The 26383-nt window shown below is 39.4% G+C and overlaps 1 protein-coding gene and 1 pseudogene across 3 annotated transcripts in view; both read right to left on the bottom strand.

Moving 5' to 3' along the window:
* ADAMTS9 (ADAM metallopeptidase with thrombospondin type 1 motif 9) overlaps window positions 1-26383 on the bottom strand; it is a 184180-nt gene that overhangs the window by 65006 nt on the left and 92791 nt on the right. For all 3 annotated transcript variants that reach the window (XM_037136121.2, XM_037136122.2, XM_037136123.2), the window contains 6 exons: window positions 25054-25173; window positions 23238-23342; window positions 22935-23102; window positions 20857-21126; window positions 16119-16280; window positions 13799-13975 (listed from right to left, as the gene is read on the bottom strand). In XM_037136121.2, coding sequence (XP_036992016.2) covers window positions 13799-13975; window positions 16119-16280; window positions 20857-21126; window positions 22935-23102; window positions 23238-23342; window positions 25054-25173 — 1002 coding nt within the window. The remainder of the gene's footprint in view (window positions 1-13798; window positions 13976-16118; window positions 16281-20856; window positions 21127-22934; window positions 23103-23237; window positions 23343-25053; window positions 25174-26383) is intronic.
* Window positions 1458-5397, bottom strand: LOC128628029 (tubulin beta-3 chain-like; annotated as a pseudogene).

Raw genomic sequence — 26383 nt, 5'->3', positions numbered from 1 at the left:
GATTCCTCTGGCAGGTTCAAAACAAAACAAAACAACAAACAGGTGGGGAAATAATGAAGGACAAAAGCTGATGTAATGATTTATCTTCCCCAAGAGGAAGAAGGAAACAAGTTTATAATCTCAAAGACCCTCTGACTTAAAAAAATAGGGACTGTTATGAAACATATTTGGGAAATGCTGCAGACCATACATGAGACTGTGAGAAGGAAAGTTCTTCTGTAAGAAGTCCATAAAATTATGGGAGTTGGGGTGATATTATTGCCAAGGGGACATCTGGCAATGCCTGAAGACATTCTTGGTTATCACAAAGAAGAAGAAATGCTATTGGCATTCATGCCACAGTGCCCACAACCAAGAATTACATAGTCCAAAATGTCAGTAGTACTGAGGTTAGGAAACGTTGCTTCATATCTGTTTACAAACCACAGAATACTTTCTGTGCCACCCCCTATCTTAGTCCTCAATCAGAAAACCAGTCTGCTGTTTCTTAGATAAAAGATGAACTAGGATTAATCCTACTCTTAAAAAAGTACCCCCCCCATCTAAATATTCAACTCTTGACACCAGTTCCTAGATACAGTTGGGCCACTGCATATGTGCTGATTCTATCCTGGATGAGGGAGGTACTGTTTGAAATATAAAATCAAAAGAAACACATACATGTGAACTATCTGTGTTATCAGAATGATCCAAATTTATAACATGTTGGAGTAACCCTGGTTTTCTTAGAGATGTTCATCCTCATGTTATGTCTTTCTTTCCAAAGTGGTCACTCCTGTCCATGTTGCCATGCGGAGTGCCTGTGGGTCACCTGGGGTGCATTTGCATGTCTCTACAACTCCCCTCCTTCCTCCAAAACAAGAAGAAGTGACACTGCTGCTTGGTTTGCAAATTCAGTCTGGTGAGATGATTTGGAGACTCTGGCATCTTAGTTTATCTTGAGAATCTCTGACTGACTTTGATGGCTTCCTGAGATCCCACACGTAATATTTTATGAAAAATTTAACTCTCCAGAGAGAAGTGCTTTCTAACGGCTAACCAGTGTCATTCAACAAGGCTTGTGACTGTGCCTTCAACTCTGACTTTTGACTATGAGTCCTTTTTCTCTTCACCAGATGTCTCCACAGAGTTTCTCAATCTTAGCACTATTTCAGCACTTTGGGTGAGATAATTCATTGTTGTTGAGGGCTATGCTCTGTATGTAAAATGCTCAGCAACATCCCTGGTTTCTTTTCTTTCCTTTTTTTTTTTTTGCACTATCAAAATGCTTTAATGATAGTGCCTGTATAGCATGTGACGTCAAGACAGGCAGAAGAGCAGGTACACACAGTGAGACGGGGCTCTCAGAGACAGGTTGTGAGTGAATGAAGAGTTTTCATAGCTTCCACGCTTTCCTGGGTACCAGACAGCTCTAGGCTACCTTCTTCTCTCCTTCCTCCTCAAACTTGCCCTCCTCTTCATCCATGGCATCCTAGTACAAGATAGCTGCTAATTTTATTCTAGATATTAAGCATTTGCTTGTTCACTTCCTTGGTGGGCATGAGGCCCCTGAAAACAGCTGCCATGGCCAGGGGGCACAACAGGGTGCAGGTTGCAGGCGGCCATCATGTTCTCAGCGTTGAACATCTGCTGGGTGATCTCAGGGACCATCAGGGCCCAGTACTGCTGGCTGCCCTGGCTGGTGAGCAGGTGGTAAAGCTGGGCATGAAGAAGTACAGGTAGGGGAAAGGCATCATGTTGACAGCCAGCATAGAGCTGGCCAGGAAAGTGCAGGCAGGTGGTGACCCCACTCATGGTGACTGATGCTAGGTGGTTCAGGTCATCATAGGTGGGTGTGACCAGCTTTAGGATTCTGAAGCAGATGTCATACAGGGCCTTGTTGTCCATGCAGTAGGTCTTGTCTGTGTTCTCTACTAGTTGGTGGACTGAGAGGGTGGCGTTGTACGGTTGTATTATGGTGTCCAACACCTTGGGCAAGGGCACCATGCTGAAGGTGTTCATGATGCTGTCTGGGTGCTCCTCCCTGACCTTGCTGATTAGGAGGGTACCCATCCCAGACCCAGCCCTGCCCCCAACCCAAGGAGTAGGTTCGGTGGAAGCCCTGCAGGCAGTCACAGCTTTGGCCTCCTTCCTCGCGACCCCAGCACCAAATTGACAAGCTCCAGATCTTCCCTTTAGTGCCCCTTGGCCCATTTGCTCCTGGCACCACTCTGACCAAAGACAAAGCTGTCCAGCCATAAGATTGAAGGGCCCCACACACACACAAGGGTGCCCAGCTCCAAGTTCATGAGCATGGGGGCGTGGGCACAAGCTTGCCACCAGTGGCCTCATTGCAGTACACATTGATCTGCTCCAGCTGCAGGTTGCAGTCCCCATGGTAAGTGCTAGTAGGGTGGACACCAAACATCCCTTACCACCTCCCAGAACTTAGCACTGATCTCACTGCAGCACTGGCTGGCTTGCAGGTGCACAATCTTCCTCACGGCAGAATTGGCAGCAAGTGTGAAAAGACAAAGCAAGAACCCAGAAGTGGCACACAGAATGCTCCACGTACCTGGTTTCTAATGACTAGAGACCAGCAACATCCAGAACTCACTTGGGACAACTAACAGTATCTCCAGACATTTCCCAGTGTCCACTGAGGGTAAAAATTGCTTCCAGTTGAGAATCACTGAATTATCCAGAGGCTTTGAGAAAGTCCTTTAACAAGCTCTCAAAACTGAATTGATTTTAATTGACAGGGCAAGGCACACAGAGCCTCTTTGTGAATGGCCTGCTGAACATCAATCCAACAAGGTCAAGACCTTAGGCTAGAGAGTCAGGAAGCCCTGATCTATAGAGAAAATGACCTGTACATTGTGAAATCAATTCCCATGTATAGCCATGAAGATGCTAACTACCATGAACAAACATGATCTTCTGCACAGCACTTCCTCCCTGACATTTTCCATGACCTGTTTTGTTGCTAAGGGGACCCTGATGGTTCATGTCTGATTAAGAGACAACCAATGAGGAGAAAGTAATGATTCCATTAAGAAATGGAAAACTGAAATGCAGGAATAGGTGAGTTGGTTGGAGAGCTTTTGTTAAGTGCAAGGAAAACAAACAGTACACATTTTTGTTTTCAAAGGAATCTGGGCTTTGACTGGGAGCAGTGGATAGAATATATGAGTCTGTATATGTCCAAGTATACTGACAAGACTTGCTATGAAAATGTGTTATTTCCCTGGGAAAAGGGGAGAAAAAAAAGAAACAACAGCATTCCCAGAGGCTTTTCATTTCAGCTGCCTGGGTGGGAGGAGGTGAAGGGAGGGAGGGAGAAGGAGACAAGAAGAGAAAGCCACAGGGAACAAAAGCCAATAAAAAATGAGGAAAGGTTCTGTTTATGCTGAGCTCTGGCTAGAGTATCCATTTTTATTATGATGTTACAGCACAAATCTGAGATTGAAAACTGCTCTGTAAAATGTGTCAAAAATTTTAAAGTCCTGAAATAAGTCCAGACCTACTACTTGTGAAGTAAAATACACTTTTAACATATTTATGTTTTTCTAAGAAAAATTTTAAAGTGACGTATTTTGAAAATTTTCAAATTTAAAAAGAAATGGCAAGAGCATACCAAGAACTCTTAACCCACTTACCCAGATCCCCCAACTTCCAACATTTTACCACACACTCCTTCTTACCTACACATACATATACGTATGCCAGTATTATTTTATCTTTTCCTGGACAATTTGAGAGCAGTTTTTAGACATAATGTCCCATCACCTCCAAAACACCAGTTTCCCCAAGTCAGGGACATCTCTTACATAAATACCATACAGCTGCCTAAGTCAGGAAATCACTGACACAACAGCATTGTCCAATCCTATGCATTTTTAAATGATTCCTTCCTACAAATTATCCCTTATTTCCACGTTTCTAGGCTAACACAATAAGGAGTTCAGCTCCTGCGTAACTAGACTCATTCATTCATTTCTATGTTGTTTACAGGTATACCCACATTGAGAAAAGCAGCAGGTTTGAACAGCGGGCCTCTCCAGCCCAAAGGAAATTAAAGTTTGGGTGAATTAAATAAATGCTTTGGGAAACACATTTTTCACTTCTACTGTCTGTGTCTACATTTCTTCCTCTGTCTATCTAAGAAAAAGTAACCAAACCCACTCTTTTTTCCCTGTTATATTTTCCCTCCCTTCATCTTACACAGCTCCCAACCATAACCAAGTCTTATCATTCACCTGCTACATGGACCAGGAGAGACAGCGGCAGTGGGGAACCGGGGTGAAGACAGGAAGAGAATGCAAGGCCAGAATCCAGAATGGCTGGCTGTGCTACCAGTGGGAATGAGTAAGGCTTGCCAAAAGTAGAATTCCACTCTTGAAGCTTAGCTTCAGCTCCAAAAATAGTTTGGGAGATATCTCAAAGCACTTCATTTGTTTTAGCTCAACTAGAGAGTTATTAGTGGGAGATAACATTTTAATAATTTTAATTTTATCATTTCAGAGTTTACTTGTAACACAATAGCACGCATGTTCTACAACAAGCCTTATCATCACGAACATCTGCAAATTCCCTTATGGGCTTTAACAAATTCTAACTTATCATCCCGATTATCTCTATATCTACCAAATAAAGAAAACACTTAGATTTATTACCTCGAGTTATTGTATTTCTTTTTGTATATTAAAATGTCAGAAATATCACCTAAATTTGTGCTTGCTCAGTACCACATGCTTCCCCCCACCTCAGAATCATCTAGAAGGCCCAAATTTTGCACTTTACTACTTGGTTTAATTTTAAAGGAAACTGTTTTCTCGTATGTATTCCCTTATATAGCTCTGAGCAAAATTTGTAAATGGCTCATTAATTCCAGAATGTTTCAAGTAGTTACAACCCAGGAGAACAGAAAATCTTAGATGGTAGCCTTTCTCTTTCCACAGAGGATGCATTTTACCACTTCGCCAACTGAACATTATTCTGAGATTATGCACTGGTTAATACCAGGGGTTTTAAAGTCAGAGATCCCTGGTTCAAATTCTGCTTCAGCTACTTCCTAGCAGTGTGACCGAAAACCAACTGGTTAACTTTTCTGATGGTGTTATCTTCATCAAATAGAGAAGGTTAAATTAGATTATGTGAGTAAACTGCTTTGGCACATTTCCTAGAAAAAAGTAAATGTTTCAAAATGTGGTTGATACATTAAAGAAAAAACAAAGTCCTCCCTAAAATTATGGAGGGAAATGTGGTAGATACTTAAGACAGACATGAGCAGAGGAAGCTGAGCCAGGTACAGGTAACCATGGCAGAAAGCCATGGGTATCTAGCAATGGGCAAAATAGGGAAAACAAGATCTTGTCCTCAGGGTTACCTTTCCTCCCCTAGCATATTGCTGGTCATCCGGTTTTGACTTCCTGACTTTTCATATTGCTAGTCTTGTGGTTTCAAACCTCTCCCAACATTTCATATCACTGGTCATGCAGTCTAACCCTTCCCTGACCTTTTGTGCCCTGGCATGTCACTAGTCATGAGGTAGACTCCTTGGAGGGGGAACAAGGGGTCTGGGAGTGGCCTCATGTGATTCCCTTGTGGGCCCTTGCAAGACCACTCCCTTAAGCATTAAGCCCTAGGGATAACATCTGGCTCTCAGTTGTGTTTCAGCTACAGGCCCAGAAAAGCAGCAAATCCAGACAAAGGTGCCATGGCTGACATCAGGGCCAGTTGCACTGACTCATGACTGCCTGCCTTCGTGCTGACCAATCAATCAGTGGAGACCATGAGCCTTAGAGGACACACCTGGAAAGCTGATGGATATTCTATTGAGATCCCCCCCTGGGACCTCCCCTAAAATCTCTTCCCTTGAAAGCCCTTAGGATGGAGGACCCAGCACACTCTGCCCCTTGAGAGCACACTCGAATTGTTTCCATCCCCCCCTTACGCCTCATTGGTGTGCTGCCTTTGCCTTTCTTTCTCCTAAGTCCCAAGGGCCCTTCTTTTGCCTCTGTAACTTGTTTTCTGACTCCATAACTTCTTGTACCTCTATGAATTTTAAATAAACTTTTTCTCATGGTTCGAGTCTTCACTCTGAATTCTTTCTTAGCCAGAATTCAAGTATTGAGGTTGCTGAACCAACGTCCAGTCTGACTCCAACTGTCTAACACCTGGTGCCATTTTCCCCACCAACAGGAGTACATTGTGCAAAACTGAAGGAGGGAAAAACTGTTCTTTGTGGATTACTGGAGCTATCCATTCATCCACTTTTTGAGATATTTCAGAGGACAGTGGCTCAGGAAGAATTTTTTAAATTGTTTCCCATTTTAGTGCACAGATAACCTGAGAATAAGCATAATAAATTTGTAAGAGCTTTTAAAAAACAAACCACCTGAATGCTTTAGTTTAATTCAGGACATTGCCCTACAGGAAAAAATAAACAAATTTTATCTGGCCACTGGAAAAGGGAATTGATGACATCATAAGTCAATTTGCAGCCAATGTCATTGCATACACTTTAATTTTGGGGGCATCAGTATGGAATATGAATGTTAATGAACCCACAAGGGTTTTCTTAACATTGCAGAAACTAAGTTTTGGGAAGTTAAATGATGACAATTACAGTGATGGAAGAGACATTACATTAACTTTGCTTCTTCTGAAGTATCTTTGAAACAGAGCCCTGCAAGGCTAATCAGCTCAACCTTCACCTACTGGGCTCAGTAAATGTGAAAAGAAAGCTTCCACAAGGTGGCTACCTGGTGGTTTTCATTTTTGCCTTCTCCTAAAAAGCATCAATCAAGCCTTGCCCTTTCAGCCCACTGAACATATAAAACATTCTTTCTCCTTAACTGAACTTACTGCCACGATGAACTTGAACTCTGGGATGCACAAGAGGAGCATTTGTTTTAACAGCTGTTTTCACATTGCGGCTCTGGAGTTACTACTCCCAAGACAGCTGGTTCTGATAGCCTCTCTTTTTTATTGTCCTGTTTTTTTCTAAAGCCCAGCTGTCAGGGAACACCCACTGAAGTGTTTCAGAACAAAGGCACAACACAGAAGAGACTATGGCAAGAGAATGTTACTCATTGCAGGGAAGGGCATCCTACGTAGGGCCTCATATGCTGATACAGGGTTTTTCTCCCCAACTTATTTTTATAAGTTTATTGACTTCTTTCCTAGTTTATTATTAATTGTTAAAGTTGCACTCTTGCCTGAGGTTGCCTTGGCCAATATAGTAGTCACCAGTTACAGATGGCTGTTTGAATTTAGAGTAATTAAAATTAAATACAATTCAAAATACACTTCTTGTGGAATGTAGCCACATTTCAAGTGCTCAATATTAGCCCATGTGGCTAGTGGCTTCCATATCAGAGAACAAAAATAGAAAACATTTCCATCATGATAGAGTTACTGGGCCATATTGGCCAAAGCACAATCTCTTTCTAAGAGGAGAAAAAGGAATGCAGATTTGGCTAAGAGTGATGGCTTTGTAGAGTCAGCCAATGCTGACTATCTTCCATGCAATTTCCTGCACACTCTTTTCTGGGCTGCCCATGCTCTACTATATAAATTCCTGGAAAGGGAAGTTGTGGTCAGTAAAATCATTCATGAAAACGATCCCACTTTAGAGGAAACAACAAGAAGCAAAGGTGGTGGGTGGCAACACACAGATTCCAGATCTTATTGTATCCACTGCATAACAAAGGGGGAACTTGCTCTTGGCCACAACTTCCCACTTGTGTGTGGAGGCTGAGAACTGTGGCAGGGAAAGGCAGCCAGCCCAGCCCTCCACTTATCCTGGCTCTCAGACCACTGAACGCACTTCCAGGTTCCAGTGTAAAAGTGAGTAGAAGGATATTCCCTGCTAGGAGGTTTTTAAATGTTCCATGCCATCAGCCAGGGAGCATTCTTCCCTGAAATGGCTGGGCAATTGCACATTTAAAAGGAAAGATAGGATCGATAATTTGTATTTATTAAACAAAGTTCATGAGCAGCCATAAAGAGTATATATAATATGTTATATAAATAATATACACACATATAATATTGTATACACACATATATTATATATACACATATACGCATATACATATGTACATATACACATATATACATATGTGTATACAATCTAGACATATATAATAATATACATATTTATACATATGGGCAAAAATAGGTTTACAGTTGTGAGTATGTGAAACATTTATCCTTGTCCTATTAATTTATTATTTTATTATTTATTATTATTAACATAATTTTGCCCACCTCTCTCTATATATCCTAATAGCAATATATATTTTTACTTTTATGGTTGTAGTGAGACTGCCAGGGGAAAAAAGGGTCTATTCTTTAATTACATGTGTAATTTTATTCCTTTAACTCTGACTTTTCTCTTTCTCCACTAGAATGAATAGCTGACTTGTTTAGTGCTATATCCTTAGCATCTAGAATGGTGCCTGGCTCACAGCAGGCACATAAAAAGTATTTGATGAAAAATGAATGACTTTTATTTTTTAAGGAATGACCCAGAGTTTTTTACTCCCCCTTCATAAAATGAATGTTCCTCAACTGAATCTACTCATCAGGATTGCCTGCCAGCCAATCAGACTTGGACTCACCTCTACCTCCCACCCTGAATTCCAGACCCAGTGGGCAGCTCTCTGATGTGCGTCAGCACCAGGACCTGCCCTCTTCCTCAGAGTCTCATCAGCCTCCAACCCCTGACCCGCCCATCCTCACCTCTGGACTTTATAAAACTGTAAGAGTAGAAATCTGTCAAGCTGTCACAAAATATCAGCCGTCAGAAGGCATACAATCACTACAAATACTAGGAGGGAAAAGGACAGCTAAGTTTTACATCCAGTAAAATAGATGCAGGGCAGCGTTGGACTTGTTTTGAACACATTTTCAGAAGAGAGGTTTATAAAGTCTTAATCTACACTGAATTCAAGTAAATTTAATAATTTTATATGTTGTGATGTTTTGATTAAAAAAGTTATCTTATTTTTATACTCCAATTTGATAAGCCAAACAAATAATGTGTTTATTTCTTTTTTAAAAGGCACTCAAACAGTATGTTTAAAACGTGTCTTTGTTAGTAAAAACATCTCATATTTATAAAAAATGTATATGTATTTAATGTGATATTCCTTGTGGTCAAATCTTTACATCATGGTCCTAATCTGGCTAACATTATACCTTTAAAATGAAACAGAGATGTGTTTTGCCATTCCCTCAACATAACTAGCTATTTGAAGTATTCCTACCTGCTGGTTATAGGCATTTACCAATCACAGTGCTAAATTTGGGTTTCCTGTCATTGGAGTGAAATGGGCACTGTTCGCTCAGTAGTGTTGAGGTTCGATGGGGTGTCTGTTAGGCACATCCTTTACTGAATGTGAACAGGAGTTTAAATGTTCCTTTTGAACATAGGTTGTTTGTTTCTATCAAGATAAGTGGGATTAATATAGCTAGTGTACTGACATTGGAGTCCTATCACTAAGGCAGATTATCATACAGTCAAATATATTTATAAAAACACCTCTGTCACAGGGTAACATGGGGTTTGAAAGTGATGTGTATCTGCTTGATATGGCTTGGTACATAGTTAATGCTCAGTAAATTTTAGCTATAATCATCTGTTTTCAAGAGTTACTAGTTTCACCTTATAAAGTTATTATTTCTACCTTATTCAGCACCTTATAAAATGTGAAACTCATATAAAAAACTCCCTTACTTTAGTCCTTTCACCCTCAATTACCATAATAAGCGATAATGAAAACTGGAGGCTTCCTAGGGGGATGTGCAATCAATAGGAGACTGGGCTCACCTTTATGATTTATAATTTTTTGAAAAGCGTGACTTTCTTAAAAGTTACAAGCTTATTGTTCCAGTATTTTCTTTATTTCTCTTTAGTAAGAAATGCTTTCTGAAATGTACTGCAGGCAGGCAAATAACAGAACTGACAAATGTTGAAGTATTTTACTGTTACCTGAACACAAAGAATAAGGCATGATGAAATTTATACACTTCAGGTGAGCTCTTTCCTATACCTAGTCCTCTTACATGTATAGAATTATTTCTTCTAATCACTAATTCTATCTTCTGGCTATGTTTTATTATTATCTACAAATTCAATAAATGGAGCATTAATATTTCATAGTTCAGGCTCAATAAATCAGGACAACAGTATTAAAAAAGAAAAAAACCAACAAATGTTAAGCCTCATATATTTTCATTTATATCCTAAGCATCATTTCCAATTCAAGAATATTTGAAAAAGTATTCCCCTTTAGATTATACATTTTAAACTATCCAGTTACATAAAGATTGCCATTTGGCTACTCAGATTTGGAGAGGGATGGTACAGGGTGAAGGCAAATAAAATTAAAGTGTACCTTTTGAAAATCAAAAGAAACATACAAATGAATTTCTAATTCACATAGCCTATTGACTTTACAGTCTGCTAATAAACACCAATTTTTAAACATTACATATAAAGTTAAATAACATAGAAAAAATAAATTATACTTTATTATATAAACACATAGAAATCTGTACTGCTCAAAATGTTCAGATAATACTAGGCTTGGTTGTTTAAAGCTGTATTCAGAAAATATGAGTGATATTTATATTCTTTATTTTTTACTAGAGAGAAATGCAGTGAGGTGACAAAATCGCTGATGTCAAACATTTCCTCTTTCTACCTACAAGAGCTGCAAACTTTAATATGAAAATGAGGTAGACAAAATTCATAAATTGGCCAGGCAGAAACAAAAGCACCATTCCTTTGTGAAATCATAAATTCTCATTGTTTGGGTTAACAAGCATTATTCCGAAGCACCTAAAGCAAGGCTGAGAGAACACTTTTAGGTTCGTCATGGAAAACAAAATGAGCAATTTCTCCTATAAAAGGCTAGTCTGCAAGATGATCAGCTAGCAGATACAAGGAGCAAGGCAAAAGAGGTATGCCATGGGACCAGCTTGGATGGGTAACATCCCTCACCTAGCCACTTTTTTCACTTTAATTATCTTGACGAGTCAGTTTCTCTAAAAGTGTGGATTTCTAACCTACTTTGAGATGCATTTGATAGTACACAGTCCTCTTTCCAATGTATCTCTCTAGACAGGGTATGTGTGCATTCACTACACAGTCAGCTCCTGAGGCTGGCCTAGGAGCTTATCAGTGGAAGAACCTGATTTCAAAAACAAAACAGTCTCAACTAATAGTGCAAGGACACATTATAAAGAAGGCAGAAAAGGCTGAATTTTTGGAGGATGTTTCTCACAATCAATTTATAGTGACTTGAGGTAGAACTAAGGGCCTAAAACAGGTACTTGAACCCTATGTTCACAGGAGCTTCAGTTTAGAGACTAAAACTAACACCGTTTTGGAATTTCTTTCCTAACTATTGCTCCTTAGTAACGATTGTTGAACTAAGCTGTCTCCATTTCGAGTTTGGAAAAAGCCTACTCACGATGGCAGCTGCTTCTCTGTGTTATCTCCAGCCTGGGAGTCCTTGGGGACAGAAAGCAAGCTGCTGAAGGACTAATCGTTAGCCTTGGTCTTTGATAAATTTAGTCTGCTTTCTGTTGCAAGCAACATGTTAGTACCTCATATATACTTTTTGTTGTTCATTTTACTGTCAGTTATAATAATGAAGCACCACAGAAGTGGCTTATGGATGTTGACACAATTCACTGAGGTATGCTTTAGAATTGCTATGAAATTGTACCAATGCATCCACAAAAATCAACATAAAAGTAAAATGAAAATCCTACAGTAAGAATCTGAAAAATTGCCCTCACACACATACATTTAAGTAATATAAATATATCTATTTAAATAAAGTGGTTTTGATTGAATTTTTAAAAAAATCACAAATGTCTTGAAGGAGTGACCTTGCTGCTAGGCTGCAGAGGTATTTAAATACATATTTGAATAATGACCACTTTATAAAGTAAGCATTAAAATCATAGAGGCAGCAAAAATATTTTAGAAATCCATGTATTTCTTTCTGTGCATAACAGAGGATTAAAATCTCTATCTTTTTCTCTCTGTGTTTCAGAAAACTCTGTGCGGTCCAAGAAGAACAACTATAGTAAAAATGAAACCCTTAAAATCTTCAGTTAAATTAAATAGCAGATTGTATTTAAAATTTTAAGCTCTTAAAATATGTGTGGGGTAGGGTGGTGATCCTGTGTAAAAAATTTTGAACAGTATTTAGAGAGTGTTCAAAGAAGAGAATGCTGTGGAAACTAATGCGTATATATTATATTGTATATGATACATACATGTATATCATATACAGTATACAACATGTATTCTATTATTATATTGCATTATACATGCATACACCCCTCCCCCTGAAGGTTAGGTGACATTTTTTTGATTGAATTAAAGAAAGACAATGTTTTAGAGAGCCAGTTGAGTTTTTGAAACATAATTCTGCTGTGGTGGTGTTCTTGACTGAGTAAATAGGGTGAAAATATAAAGGGCTCAAGGGGGAGAATTTCATGAAGAATAGTACGTAATAGGCAAATTAGAGAAGTTAAGAATGTCCAAGGATGTTCCTGACAATCTGAGGTTATTTCCAATCTTTTTCAAAGTGTTTGCTTTTGGGTGGGGGACAGTGGCAATCTGGCTGATGAATGCTCCAGGTAAACATTCATCTGACCCTGGCATTTCTTAAGCCCTTGCATAAAAGCCTACAGCTCAGCTAAATAGTACCAGTTGAGACGATTCTCTAAATGCCTCTAGATTTCTACTTAATACAAAGGACAGAGGTTGTATAGCTAGTGCTCTCCCTTCAGACACTGAAACCCTTGATTATGAGAAGCATCAACTGGTATTAGGCATGCCACGTCAGTTAATCTGCTCTTTAGCTGGTTCCAGGAATGGGTAAGACTTTTCCTAGAATCATATAAAAATTTCTGGATATGACTTAATAGAACATAATTTCAGCTTTAGTGCAATTACTGTATTTAAAGGAATGTTTAGTATGAAACAGCCCTAATGGCTCCACAGGTTGTGGCACAACTTAGCCAAAGTATCGTTTTCTTATTGCTGATCCTTCTGTTTGCCCAGAGCTGCCCCGGACATTTGCATAGTGTTTACAGTGGAAACCTGTCTCACAATGTCAACTAAGCAGACAGGAGAGGAAGCCCAGGACCAAAGCAAGAAATAGTCTCAAATGGGCTTTTTGTCTTCGTGGGAAACATTTCAGACACAATGAAAAGCATCAGGTCAATGAGTGCGCTGTTGGCCTATTGTGTATTTCAAATGATTTAAGTCTATTTTATGAATACAATCTTTGTGGTGATTGTGTTGAGAGTTGTACCTGAGTCACACAGTGGCAAATTATAGTCAATGAAAAAAACAATGCTTTGGCTTCAATAAGCAGGAATCCTCCCAAAGTCAAAAACAACAGCAGCTTTGAAAAAGAAAGTATGCCTGCTATTGAGTTGCCTGTTTAAATCACTTTGGAGCTTAACAATTACACTAAGTTATTTTGTTTCTTTAAAAAAATCCATATATATATAGTCTAGTCCCTCTATGAAAAGAAGCTTTGGCTTGGCTATTGGCACCACTCTTGTATGAGGTACATGTTTTCTGTAAAGTCACATTGGCAATAAACAATCAATTCCGTTGCATATCAATATGAAGAAAATGAAAATAATATACTGTTTATCACACAGTTTCAGGAATGCCCTTGTGAGCATCTGTTGCAGAGGAATGCCCCAGAGTACATTGGAATTGGCTATATTAGTTAGATAGTTTGGCTAACAAACATTAATAGTGCCGTACCGAACTCCAAGGGCCAGTGCTCCATGCAGCATCTTGAGGACAAGCATGTGTGTTACACAGCTCACGATCTGGAGGCTTATCAAGAATTTCACAGCTCAGATCTGGAAACTGTTCACTGCTGGGTCGCTGACACACCACCAGTCTTGTTCGCAAGCCTCCACCGCATGGCTTAGAACACTGCAAAAAGGAAAAAGAAGGCTACAGTTGTTTTGTCTGAAGAGCCAATGGCAAATTTTCTTTTCCCATAAGAAATATTTCTTAGTTGAACTCCATTTTGGCACGGGGCAAGGTAAGTCTTTACTTCAGTGTGCAAAGAAGCACACTGAATTACCCAAAGTAGTATCTACAACAGCTCTCTACCTCAATGGTAGGTATATTTTACTGAGTGCTACCTCTTCACCTGCACTCAATGCTTATGATCTCATCAAGAGGAGAGAATAATTATTTGCCCTATTCTATATATGGGGCAACTAAGCTTAAAAGAGGTTAATTAACTTGATCAAGGTCAACCGAATAACAAGCGTTTAGGATAGGATTACAGTATACAAAACCAAAAATCAAATATCCCAAACCCACCCAGTACCACATAAAAGAAATAATGACTTAGCCAGTTTTATTTCCTGGAAACTTTTAAGAAGCTGTCACCAACCTCTGGCTATCATGTGACTTCAATCTCCAAAGACCTTTATGATGTCAAAATATTTTACATTACCTTCGAATCTTAGAATAACTATGACCTTCCCTGAGAATGAATAAACAGCATGATGGGAATGTTGGATCAAGTTTTGACTCCTGGCAGATCCAAACTTCTGAGGCAGGAACAAGTTGTATTTCTTGGATAGGAAACTGCTGTGCTCACATCCAGGAACACTGAGATTTGGTTTCCCTGCTGTGTCAAGGCCAGATCTCCCACAGAATGTGGAATGATCTGGTCCGTGCTGAAAGCAAGCATCCCAGTGAATGCGTGTATTCTCCTGGCTTCAGTCCAATTACAGAAGCTTAATCATGGGTCCCACGGGACAAAACGTTTTGAGGAGTTTTGGGAAAGCCATACTACATGACTCGCAAAGCCTGACTCTCCCTTCCTGCCTTTGAGCCAAGCCCTCCAGAATGACGCACTGTCAACGAAAGTCAACAAAAACCTCTGTGATGACTGCCTATGACTACTGGGTTACGTGTATGAAACCATGAAATGTGAACATATGATTTCGGTTAGGCAGGAGGGTGCACTAATGTGCCTGTTCATCTCATTTGTCTTTTCCCCCTCTTGGCACTGGAATCTCCAAGATGTTAATCCTCATGTTTTATTTTATGAACTTTACAGTCAAGACAGAACAACTCAACAAGCTTTAAATATGTGATCTCTCTGTAAATTCAAGAGAACAAAACATTAAGTATATAAGCCCTACATGTAATAGTGGCCCAGTAGCCCATTTAATAATGATAGTAATAATAATGATAATAATTATTACTACTAATAATTATCACTTTTATCATAGCAGTCATCTTAGCTCGAAGGCTATGTGATAGGCATTTGATATGCAGCATCTCTTATACTAGCCACAAAGATGATGAATTTGATGACTTTATCATCCCTGTTTATAGAAGAGGATGCAAATGTTTGGCAAAGTTACATTTTGCCAAGGCCACGTAGCTTATATGAGTCAGGGTTGGGAATGGTACCCAATTTTCTCTGGTTCAAATACTCCACTGCCCTTCACCAGTCAGACTCTTTAAAATGGTCTAAAAAGTAAGAACAGGCAACTTTTTAGGAAGGTCTAAAAAGTAACAGCTAAAGAATTTCACTATTTGAGAATACACAGCTAATTATTTACTTCATGTTTAAAAGGAGTCATCTTTGATAGGAAAAATAGCACCCATTCATTCTGGTTTCATTGGGGGTTTAAAATAATGGGAGACATTATGCTTTGAGAATAAGAGTGACATCCCAAACATCCCAAAACTCTGAAGAAGATGTCAAAATTTCTGTTAACTAATTTAACACACACTTTCAATCAGTTTACAGGCCTCCACCTTTTTTTTAACTAGCAGAGGTTAACAATTTAAACGAGCATTTATCTGAATTCTTTCCTAATTTTCCTCTCCAGTGTAATCAAGCTGTCTATATAATTAGTCATGAACCCATTTTTAAAGTAGTTTAGCATTAAGACAGGTCTTCTAGTTAATCTCAAATCAAGAAGCTTTCACTGGAACTAATTCTTCTTCCTTCAAATAAACTACGAACAATAACACAGTTTGGTCATACAAAATTACGTGTCTGTTTTTTCCAAAGGCTGTATAAATGGACTTTTACTCTCACCTCTCCCCAGCTGCCATAAGCCCACTGAGGACATGGCCCAGACTCGCAGGCTCTTTGCTCATCGGGTTTGATTCTCTCCACACAGTCACTTGCGGTGTATCCGTTCTCATCCTGACATACAACGACACGGCGCTGCCACCCTCCAGCACAGGTGCTAGAACACTGAACATATCAGACATCAGTCGACAGGTTAATCCCCACCTCCATTTCCACTTTAGGATCACAAAAAACAGCTGACTGAAAGGTCAGAGACAAAAGTGACAGAAATCGTCCACAGTGGACAGAAAGCAGTTGTGAGATGTCCCCTCCTGTGGGGTTGTTTGATGTAGAAGGTCTTAAATACCTGAGGGGCAGGAACATGGCTTCTCCTTTGCACAGGTTAGGCTTTGAATAGGTGTTCAGTAAATGTCTAATGTAGGTATTTGGTAAATGCCGGTGTCCAGAAAATGTCTAATGAGTGATAATGTGTTGTTATTTCCAAAACAGCCCTATTTATGGTCCTCCTTTATCTTCTCTGCATTCCTGACAGGTACACAGGTATTGAATGACACCACACCTACTGAGACATTCTTTTCTTTTCAAAACTACCAGTGATTATTTAGAACCAATATTTTACTTCCCTTTCAACATAGGCATCAAATTACATGGCTTAACTAATAGCCAGTTGTTGAAATTAAGCTTTCATATTAACTCATTCATTTATATGGAATACCACTTTGACATCATTTTCTCACAGGTAATGATGCCATCTCTCCCTTAATTATAGAGTCTACCTTAGTGGCTGGTGGTAGCAAGATTTATTTTCATTCTTTCTGTGTATTTCCCAATGAACTTCACTGAATTTTATATGGATAAACCTCTCTTCAAATGGACATTCAGTCTAGCACCCCTCTCATGCTTGTCACAGAATTATGCTTGCATTTCAGCTAATTTCCCACACAAGCTTCTCAAAGCTCTTTTATTTATCTACATCTTGAGTGTTTTTTCCATAACTTTGTTATCTTTTGAAACTCAATGTGTTTGCTAGTATCCTTCAATCTGACACTTAACAGTTTGCCTATAAAAAAACCATCTAGTTCTCAAAGCAATGCAATTCCCACGAGTTATCACATCAAAATGCATTTGCAACAGTGTTTTGAGTTCCAGGTTCTAATGGCTGCTTTGTGCTTTCTATCAAACCTCAGCACACACCTGTGTTATTTCAAAATGCCTGTAAATTTTGCTGGTCAGCTACTTTTTGCTGGTCAGCTTCTTTCATACAATGTTGTGAATATATTTTGCTCATCATATTGGACCTCAGTTCAATTTCCCTACTTATGCTTGTCAAATTATGAGAGGTTTAAAAATATATTGAGCTTAATTAAAAAAATATGCATAGAGCAAGAAAATAGATTTATGAATTCTGTCTGAGAAAATATTTAGGTAATTTTTGATTTAGGTAAATTTTTAATGTTTTAAAATATTCTACCTCTATTCTCAGATGGTTCTGGTATACTTACTCTAAACTTGAAATATTTTTTCCTACTTTTGAAACAGCTTAGTCCATAATAAAAAAAAACACAGAGAACTATTATGTTAATTGGCTTTGTCTGAGGACCAGAATTTGAAATGTTTGGAAGGAACTTCCATACTATAAATAGATTTGGAATACACATATTTTGGCCCTTGCATTTTCCCCTTCACAACAAAATCTTGTGTTATTCTTTTATTATGTTTCCTGTGAGTGCGTGGCCCAACAAAATGGTAAACCATTTGAGGGAAGGCTCTGTCACCATTCATATCCCTGTTAACGCCCATGGCACTGGTCACAGGATTTATTGCCTGGTCCCATTCCAGTTCCTGGAAGAAGCAGCTCTATAAGACTTCTCTACCTTCTCTTCCTTTTTACCCTCTCATCAATATGGCCTACTGGAGCAAGGATGGATAGCTGATCCAAGACAAACTAATCTACAGCTGCCCAATGACCAGTCAGATGTTTCCTCCTGTGGATCTGACCAAAGAGATGGAGACAGTGCTCAGCTGGGGCCAAGCAATTGAACTGCACAGCCCTGCAACCACACTGCACAGCTCTAAACCCACGGTCAGCATAGGTCTTTACCCTCCCACACGCAGGTTCAGTGTTGTACCTGATCTTCTCCAGGTTCACTTTTGTCTTTTTTGATTAACAGGGATTCTTAGTTCAAGGACTATGTTGCAGAATTTCATTCTGCACTTCTTTTGTTGACAATGTTCTTTAGATGACATATATTTCTAGGTAGATATTTCTTTGAACAAACCCTGTACCTATCATCCCCACTGGACAAAAAAAAAAAAAGGGTAAATGGCCTTTAAAGAAGGAAGAGGTAATGGGCATCTTCTTTTCTTAGTTGCCTCATATACTCACCCTACGTCTGGCAGCCCAATTCTCCCATAAAGAATGATTCCTCCAGCAATGGATGCCACCTTAGTGGGACTGTCTATTACAATACTCTGCCCTGCCCTGGTTAAGGTGTGAGCAAGTGGAACAAGCTGGACAATCAAACTTTCCTGGGAATTTGAATCTTGAGTAGAGTAACTCAAGGGTGGTTCAGAGGTAAAGGGGATTCATTAACAGAGAAACTCCTTAAAGAAGTTATCCTTTAGTTACTGCTCCCCCTAGAGCAGGATTGGGCAAAACACAATATAGGAGCCAAATTTGGCCTACAATCTGTTTTTATAAACAAAGTTTTATTGGAACATAGCCATGACCATTCCTTTATTGTCCATGCCTGCTTTTGTGCTACAGCAGCAGAGCTGGTTAGTTGTGACAGAGACTGTATGGTACACAAAGATAAAAATATATTCTATCTGTCTTCTTGCAGAAAAAAATTGGCAAGACCTGAGCTAGATCCCTGAACATGCACTGGTTTCTGCCTGTACTGGGGCTAAACAGTTTTGTTGGCTTTGCTTTCAATTGAAAGAGTCAGTTTCTTTTCTTCTGCTTGCAACTAGAGACCCCTAACTGATAATAATACATGGAAAGCCTCATACTGGGTTCAAGTTTATACAGAAGTCTACTGTAAAACAAGGTTCTTTCTCCAGAACCCAGGGTAAACTTGAGATTCCCACTCTCTAGTGCTTATGATTCTTTGCTGCCTTTTCTGCCACAGAAGGCACACACATACAGTTTGCACATCCCACACACTCCTGGGAGGAGGGCAGGCATTCCAAGGGAGGCCTGAAAGATCACAGTGTCCAACTTCAGCTTTACTTAAATTAGAAAAAAAATCACCAAACACAAAACAGGCACAATGGGGAAAAGAATGGTGGTGCCCATTGCTGCAAAAAGGTTACCTAATCCCCCCTAATTGGGAATTCTGCCTGGGGCAGAATCATTCAGTCTCGAAGGAATGTATCACTCCCTAAATGCAGTCCTAAATAGGAGCAGCTTTAAAATGTTTTAAAAAAATTTCTAGTGCTATCACTTGAACACACACTCAAGTTCTGAATTTTTCAATTAGAAAAATTGTGGGACACCTAGTGATTAGTTACCCTTTGATTTCTCAGAACCAAAGTCACTTCTGAGCCAGGCGAAGGAACATGAAGAGGAAAACAAGCCAGGAGAACGAGAGGCCGGAAGGTCCCTACAGCTTGCTTGGCAGATATGCAGCAGCTACTCGCAAACATGAAGGAGCTACTCAGAATTCCTAGGAAAGTCAGTCTGATTTACTGAAACAACTGGCTGAAAAACAGTCTCCTTCTAATCCAGAAATAATTGGTCCAGAAATAATTAAACACAATTAGCAGTACTGGAAGGAAATGGACAGTAAATAATTTAAGCGAAGACCCCAGAGTGATGAATAAACCCTTAATCCTCACACCAACCAGGGCCAGTGCTTCCTCCCCCTGCCTGCAGTTTCATTCCACATAACCAACATTCCACAATGTAACTATTTTTATTGGAAAATTATGTAGCAAAAAATTAAAAACATTTAAAAGCATATTTTTCCTTTGAATATTAAATATTTTTCAAGGTCTTCCTATTTTGAAGGACAATGGTAACGATAAAGATTATTGCTGACATCTATTAAGGTCTCACTCTGTGGCAGGCAGAGTGCAAAGCACTTTATTTGCATCAATGAGTTTAATTCTTACACCCCAAGAAAGCCAGAATTATGGTTAACTTTGTTTTACAGATGACAAAACTGAGGCTTGAAGAGCAGAGGGGACCTGCCAAAGTCCACAAGTTACAGTACTTCTCCCCTTACACACAGCTTTTACCTAGCCTCCTCTCTCTCCCCACCCCATCCAGGACCATGATCTATTGCTACAAATTACACAGCAACCAGGCCCCTTTGACATCGCATGCATGTGGAGGAGAGCAAGAAGGAAAATGGCATTCAGTAAGAGCTCCCTTTCAGCAAAGTTCCTTTGCCCTTTTAATTTCCCTGCAGGTAAGAATGGCCACTGCTGCCTCCAGGCTCACTCATCCCCGCCTTGACAGCACCCCCCAGGAGGTCACCTGATCATGTCACCCAGCAGCGACACCCCGTTCTCCACCCAATCAAGGTAGCTTATAGGTGCATGCAGGCAGCATTCTGTGGCACCTTCTCAGGGACTGCAATTTACCCACTGTGGTTGACCCCCAAACAAGTGAAAAGCATGTCAATTCATTGTGGAAAAAATGCTACAAAGGTGCTTTGAGTCTGTTTTTCCCTAAATAGTGCCTCCAGTGAAAGAGAAGAAGGCAAGTTAGGAAAAGACCTCAGTAAATACTCACTGCTCCCCAGGGTCCAGTCCTCCACTGGTTTCCACCAAGCACATGGGTTTGGCTAGGGCTGAAGCTCCTGGGGTGATAACCCACATTTTGGAAAGGGTTTTGAGCCAGGACACTGTCTGGGGTTCGTTGAGGGCATGGTGACATGAAACAGTCTTGGTTGGTTTCTGGGATATACTCTGGGTCACAGTTGCTTTGATCAACCACGTGGTCACTGTAGTTGACACACACCACTTGCCTGGTTGTTCTACCTTGCCCGCATGTCACAGAACACTACGTCGAATATTCAGAAAAAAAAAGGGTCAGTCATTCAGCAGTCATAAATTCATGAAAATGCATTTTTTTTGTAAATTGCCCGCTACTCACCAGGTTAATCAAAAAAATTGGTGTTGTCCTTCATTCCTCCCTTTTCTTCCCACCCCGTAGCCTTTTCACTGAGAAATCGTGTCAGCTCAGTGTTCAGATACACACTTCTCACTGCCTCCACCATCACACCTCCAGTCCCAGCCATCACCTTCCTTTGCCAGAACTATTGTAATGGCCTTTCATCTGGGCTCCTGCACATAACTTTGATCCCACCCCCAAGTCTGCCATCGACATATCACAAACAGTGACCCTCGCAAACGAAAGTCAGATCATGTGACTCCCAAATTCACTTTGGATGTTATTGGATGTCCAAAGTCCTTACTTGAACTGGTAGATCCCAATGATACGGTCACTGGCTATCTTTCACTCACCTCCTGCCATCCTCCACTCACTGCATTCCAGCCACACTGGACTTAAGGATTTTTTCACTATGCCAAGAATACTCATATCTCAGGTCTGTGCATCTGCTGTAACTTCTGCTGTACCATAGGAATATCCATGTGGCTTACTCCCTCACTTAACTTAGTCCTACTCAATCAAAGCCAGCCCTTTTCTGACCACACTGTCTGAAAGCACAGCCATCTTTCTCTACATCCGTACTCTGCTGGACTTCCTCTAATACTTACCAGTATCTGTTGCTATATCATATATCTATTTTTGTATTTCCTCAGGGCCTGGAATCTCCTTTGGACTAATCTCCATGACAGTAAAGACTTTATTATTTGTTTTCCCTGCTTTTTATACAGCGAGCCTTATCAAATACCTAGTGAGTAAACAGATGTACCTGATATCTGTTGGTCTGTCTGCATGTATGTATATATGTTTGGAGGCTCAGGGTATGAGAATGAGATTATCTACCATTTATTGAGCACCCACTTTGTGCTAAATATTTAACATATATAATCTCAAATAATCCACACAACATCCTTGAAGGTATTCTTTGGTCTTCTTTGAAGAGCAGAAGAAGTTAAGGTCAAAAACTCTAACCAGACAGCTTAAGGTCATGCAGCCAGTAAATGTCAACATCTGAATGTTTACACAGCTCTCTTTGAATCTACCTCTTAAATTTTATATATATGTTATGATATTTCTTGACATAATAGTCTCCATTTTCCTTGTAATGTCTCCTCACCTATCCTAAGCTTTGTCCTTCCTGGTCTCTTTGGTTTTGGCAAGGCAGAAAGCAGGAGCTGCCTGAGATAAATGTTTCTCTACTTCTACAAAACCCCATAGATGGTTTTTGGTGTGCATGGAGGCCTAGTACAAAGCGCACAATGAAGATTCTCACTTTTTACTTTTGGCAGGAAAGCCAAGGGTGACTGGACTTCAAGGCATGGTAGGATGCAGGAGAGCCCCAGACTCAGGGTGAAAGGCCATCTTTGCACTCCTCCCTTCATCTCTGCTGCCTTTGTTACCTTACACACCTACTACATTCTCATGTGATTCAATTAAGACTGGCTTTCCAATGAGCCCAACAAGATAGGGGCTTAAGTAGATTTTAAATGGACTTACGTGTCTTTTTAAAAATGTGCATTTCTTATCCATCTGGCTAAGATTTATACCAGCTACGCATACATGAAACACAACAATTTAAATCCCAATCTAAATTTAAGTCCAATTCTAAAATGTTACCCATTGACATCTGAGATCTGTTAAATTCACCCCCTTTACTGCGCCCCAATCCTCTCCCAACCCCAAAGAATGCACTTGCTTACAGTGCTCCAGTCCAAAGCCTTCCACTGGCCACAGGGAGTCACAAAACATTCTTTCTCTGCCACTGGTTTAGGCAGCATTATACAGGCTCTTTCATCAGCCACAGAGCCGTCTTCATCCCGGCAGCTGACATATCTCATCTGGGTACCTTTTCCACAAGTGGCTGAGCACTGGGTGTTGGAATAAAATAATGCAGAATGTTATTTGAATCAGTTGCGAACTGGACAGCAATCCACTTTAAGGTCATGTCAGAGAATGCCTTCTTTGCCCTCCACCCCTTCAACTTCTACCATTCTATTTCTTACTGGAGTCCAAGACCCAAATCGCCACTGGGTTCTGGGCACACTGTGTACGTCTCTCCTTGCTTCTGGGACAGCTGGGAGAGGGTTACAGGATGGTAATTCACAGTCCTAGATGGGAGAAGGGGGGAAAGCCAGTTACTTTTATGTCAATAAACACTTTTCATGGTCATGGCATATAAAAATATAAGAACTAAAAATTCTAAAACCTCAGGGATCTTTTCATACAGGGAAGAAATGATTCACATACTATAACTTTGGGCCTGCCCTCTAGTCCAGTGGATACTATAGAGCAGTTTAGAGAGAAACACATGTTTGGAATCTTTAAGGGAGTTGTTGAGTCCTTACTTTATGACTTCTCCAATGTAATAGCTAATATTTCCCAGGCATTTATAGTATGGTGGTTTGGAATATTTCAATAAAGTAATAGAAGTAAAGAAGACACAACTCACAAGTCATGTTTGATTAATCGATCAGCAATGACAACATGGGCAACACTGCCATCTTCATTTACTTTTTCTGACACACTTCATCCATAAACAACACATGCTGGCATGCAGCAGACTAAGGGTGCTCAAGACAAAGGCAGTGCATTGCCCGGTGGAGCCTCGGAGCATGAGTTCTGGAGAAAGTCTGGGTTCAAATCCTGTCTTCAGGAATTGGCAAAGCTGATATATAAACCCAAGTCTTCCCTTTACATAAGTGATGCCAAAATTAAGGTCCACGTAACATAGTGTGCTGGTAAGTGATTATCAAGTAGCTCTCTTGAGAAAAAAGGTGTGCATGTGTTTGTGTAGACAGATATGAATATACACATATGTTTATATATGCACATATGTGTTTATTATTAATTGTATTGATATAAAGAATGTGTAGCATACAACTTGCAAATGACAACAAAATATATTACTGTTCACTAAAAATTCCATATAGCCAATTGATTCTCACAGAATAGTTTTGTTGAATTTTGCCAAACTCTTGAATCTGTTGACAAACTATGGTTATAAGGGCTGGACAAGTGTCACTCTTACATAAATGTTAGTTGATGTTTTGTTTACTTTTAAGAGTAGGATGAAAGTGAAATAATGAAGATGCATAGAAGAAGTTTACTCATTTATCAATGACATGAACAATTTCTTTGCAAATACTGGAAAAGCATTTTCTTAAATTTTTCTGCTATTCACAATGTAACAGCTGCAGACAGGACACTCTTTTAAGTTTAATTTTCATTATTAATATTTTCTCCATCACCTTCTTATTTCTAAATAATCAACAAAACAATAAATAAAACCCTGAACTATATAGTATTTGCTGACTTCTGTGCTGAAAATACTCTCACCAGGGCCAATTTCAAGCTACCAATTTGATATCAAGTTGGGAAGAGAGGTACAGTAGCTCACCATTATATAGTATTTCCATCATATGGACACACACATGTAAATAACTCAAGGGCATAGATAACAGTAAAATGTAGGAAAAAGTGAGCACCAGCACACTGCTGCCTGAACATACATGACTCTGCTGAACCCTACTTGAAATTATTTTAAAAAACTAAGTTCAAGAAAATAAGACCAATCAACATTTGCCATCCAATAAAAATCAGGATCAAACCTACATACACTTCAATGACCACATAACAAAAAAACTGGTACATCAAAATACCAGATTCCAAATATAACAAGTAAATCCAGAATAATTTAATCAACAGTTTTCTCTACCTAAATACTTATCTATAAAAAGACTTCAATTTGACTGAAGTTATGGGAAGTTTTAGCATCTCAGTGCACAAAGGTAACAACTGAGTTGAATGAAAAAGACTTACCTGGGTCTCAGTGGGCCTAGTTGCTGCATTGCAGACATCGTCATCCACCTCTGACATGTAAGTCCTAACAATGCATTTCACGGTTCTGAGCTGGTATCCCTGCCCACAAGTGACACTGCACTGGGGGAAAGAAATAAAACAAAAGCACACGTAATTCAGCAAAATTTCTATTTCCCTTACTTTTCACATGACATTCTACATGAGAAAAATTATTTCCATCATTGTAGGCCAGAAGGTAGGCATCTAAAGAAATCAGTTAAAATTAGGTGATCCTTTCCTGTACAAATTATACTGATCAATTATCACTCTAATTTGAAATTATTTCTACCTCCACTGGAAGTATATTTGTAGGAGTTCAGTTCCTTAACTGTTAACCCATAGAAGGAGGAGGGTACATTTCAATCATTTGTATATCTTCCATACTATAGCTACCAGAACCATGAAAAATAGTAGGGTGGTTCCTCAAAAAATTAGACATAGAATTGTCATATAACCCAACAATTCCACTTTTGAGTATATATCCAAAAGATAATATCTCTCTGAGACTCTTCAAAGCAGAGTCTCAGAGAGATATTAATACACTCACTTGTTCATAGCAGCATTATTCACAATAGCCAAAAGGTGAAAGCAGCCTAGGTGGCCATCGACAGATGGATGCATAAACAAAATGTGATAGATACATACAGTGGATTATTATTCAGCCTCAAAAACTCCAGGAAGAAAATTCTGACATCTGCTGCAACATGGGTAAACCGTGAGGATATTACACTAATTGAAATAATCCCATCACAACAGGACAAACACTGTATGATTCTATCTACTTCTAGAGGTATCCAGAATAGTCATAGAGACAGAAAATAGAATGGCAATTGCCAGGGGCTGGGTGGAGGGCAAATGGGCAGCTAGTCAATGGACTGAGTTTTTATTTTGCAAGATGAAAATTTCTGGATATTAGTTGTACAGCAATATAAACATACTTAACACCATTGAACTGTATACTGAAAGTGGTTAGGACAATAAATCTTAATGTTATCTGTATTTTACCACAATTACAAATTTTTAAATAATGGGCAAAGGACTTGAATAAGAATTTCTCCAAAGGAGATATACAAATGGCCAATAACACATTAAAAGATGGTCAACAAGTCCTTAGGGAAATACAAGTCAAAACCTTAGAAGGGTCATAATTAAAAAGTAGAAAAATAAGAAGTGTTGGCAAAGATGTATATAAATTGTACCTTTTGTGTATTGCTGAATGTAAAAGGGTACACGTTCTGTGGAAAACTGTTTGGTAATTAAAAAGTTAAACATAGAATGATCAAATGGCCCA

Source organism: Artibeus jamaicensis, unplaced genomic scaffold, assembly GCF_021234435.1.
Source record: "Artibeus jamaicensis isolate MK-2021 breed Jamaican fruit bat unplaced genomic scaffold, CSHL_Jam_final contig_519, whole genome shotgun sequence".
Lineage (NCBI taxonomy): Eukaryota > Metazoa > Chordata > Mammalia > Chiroptera > Phyllostomidae > Artibeus > Artibeus jamaicensis.
This window is presented reverse-complemented; position numbering and strand designations above follow the sequence as displayed.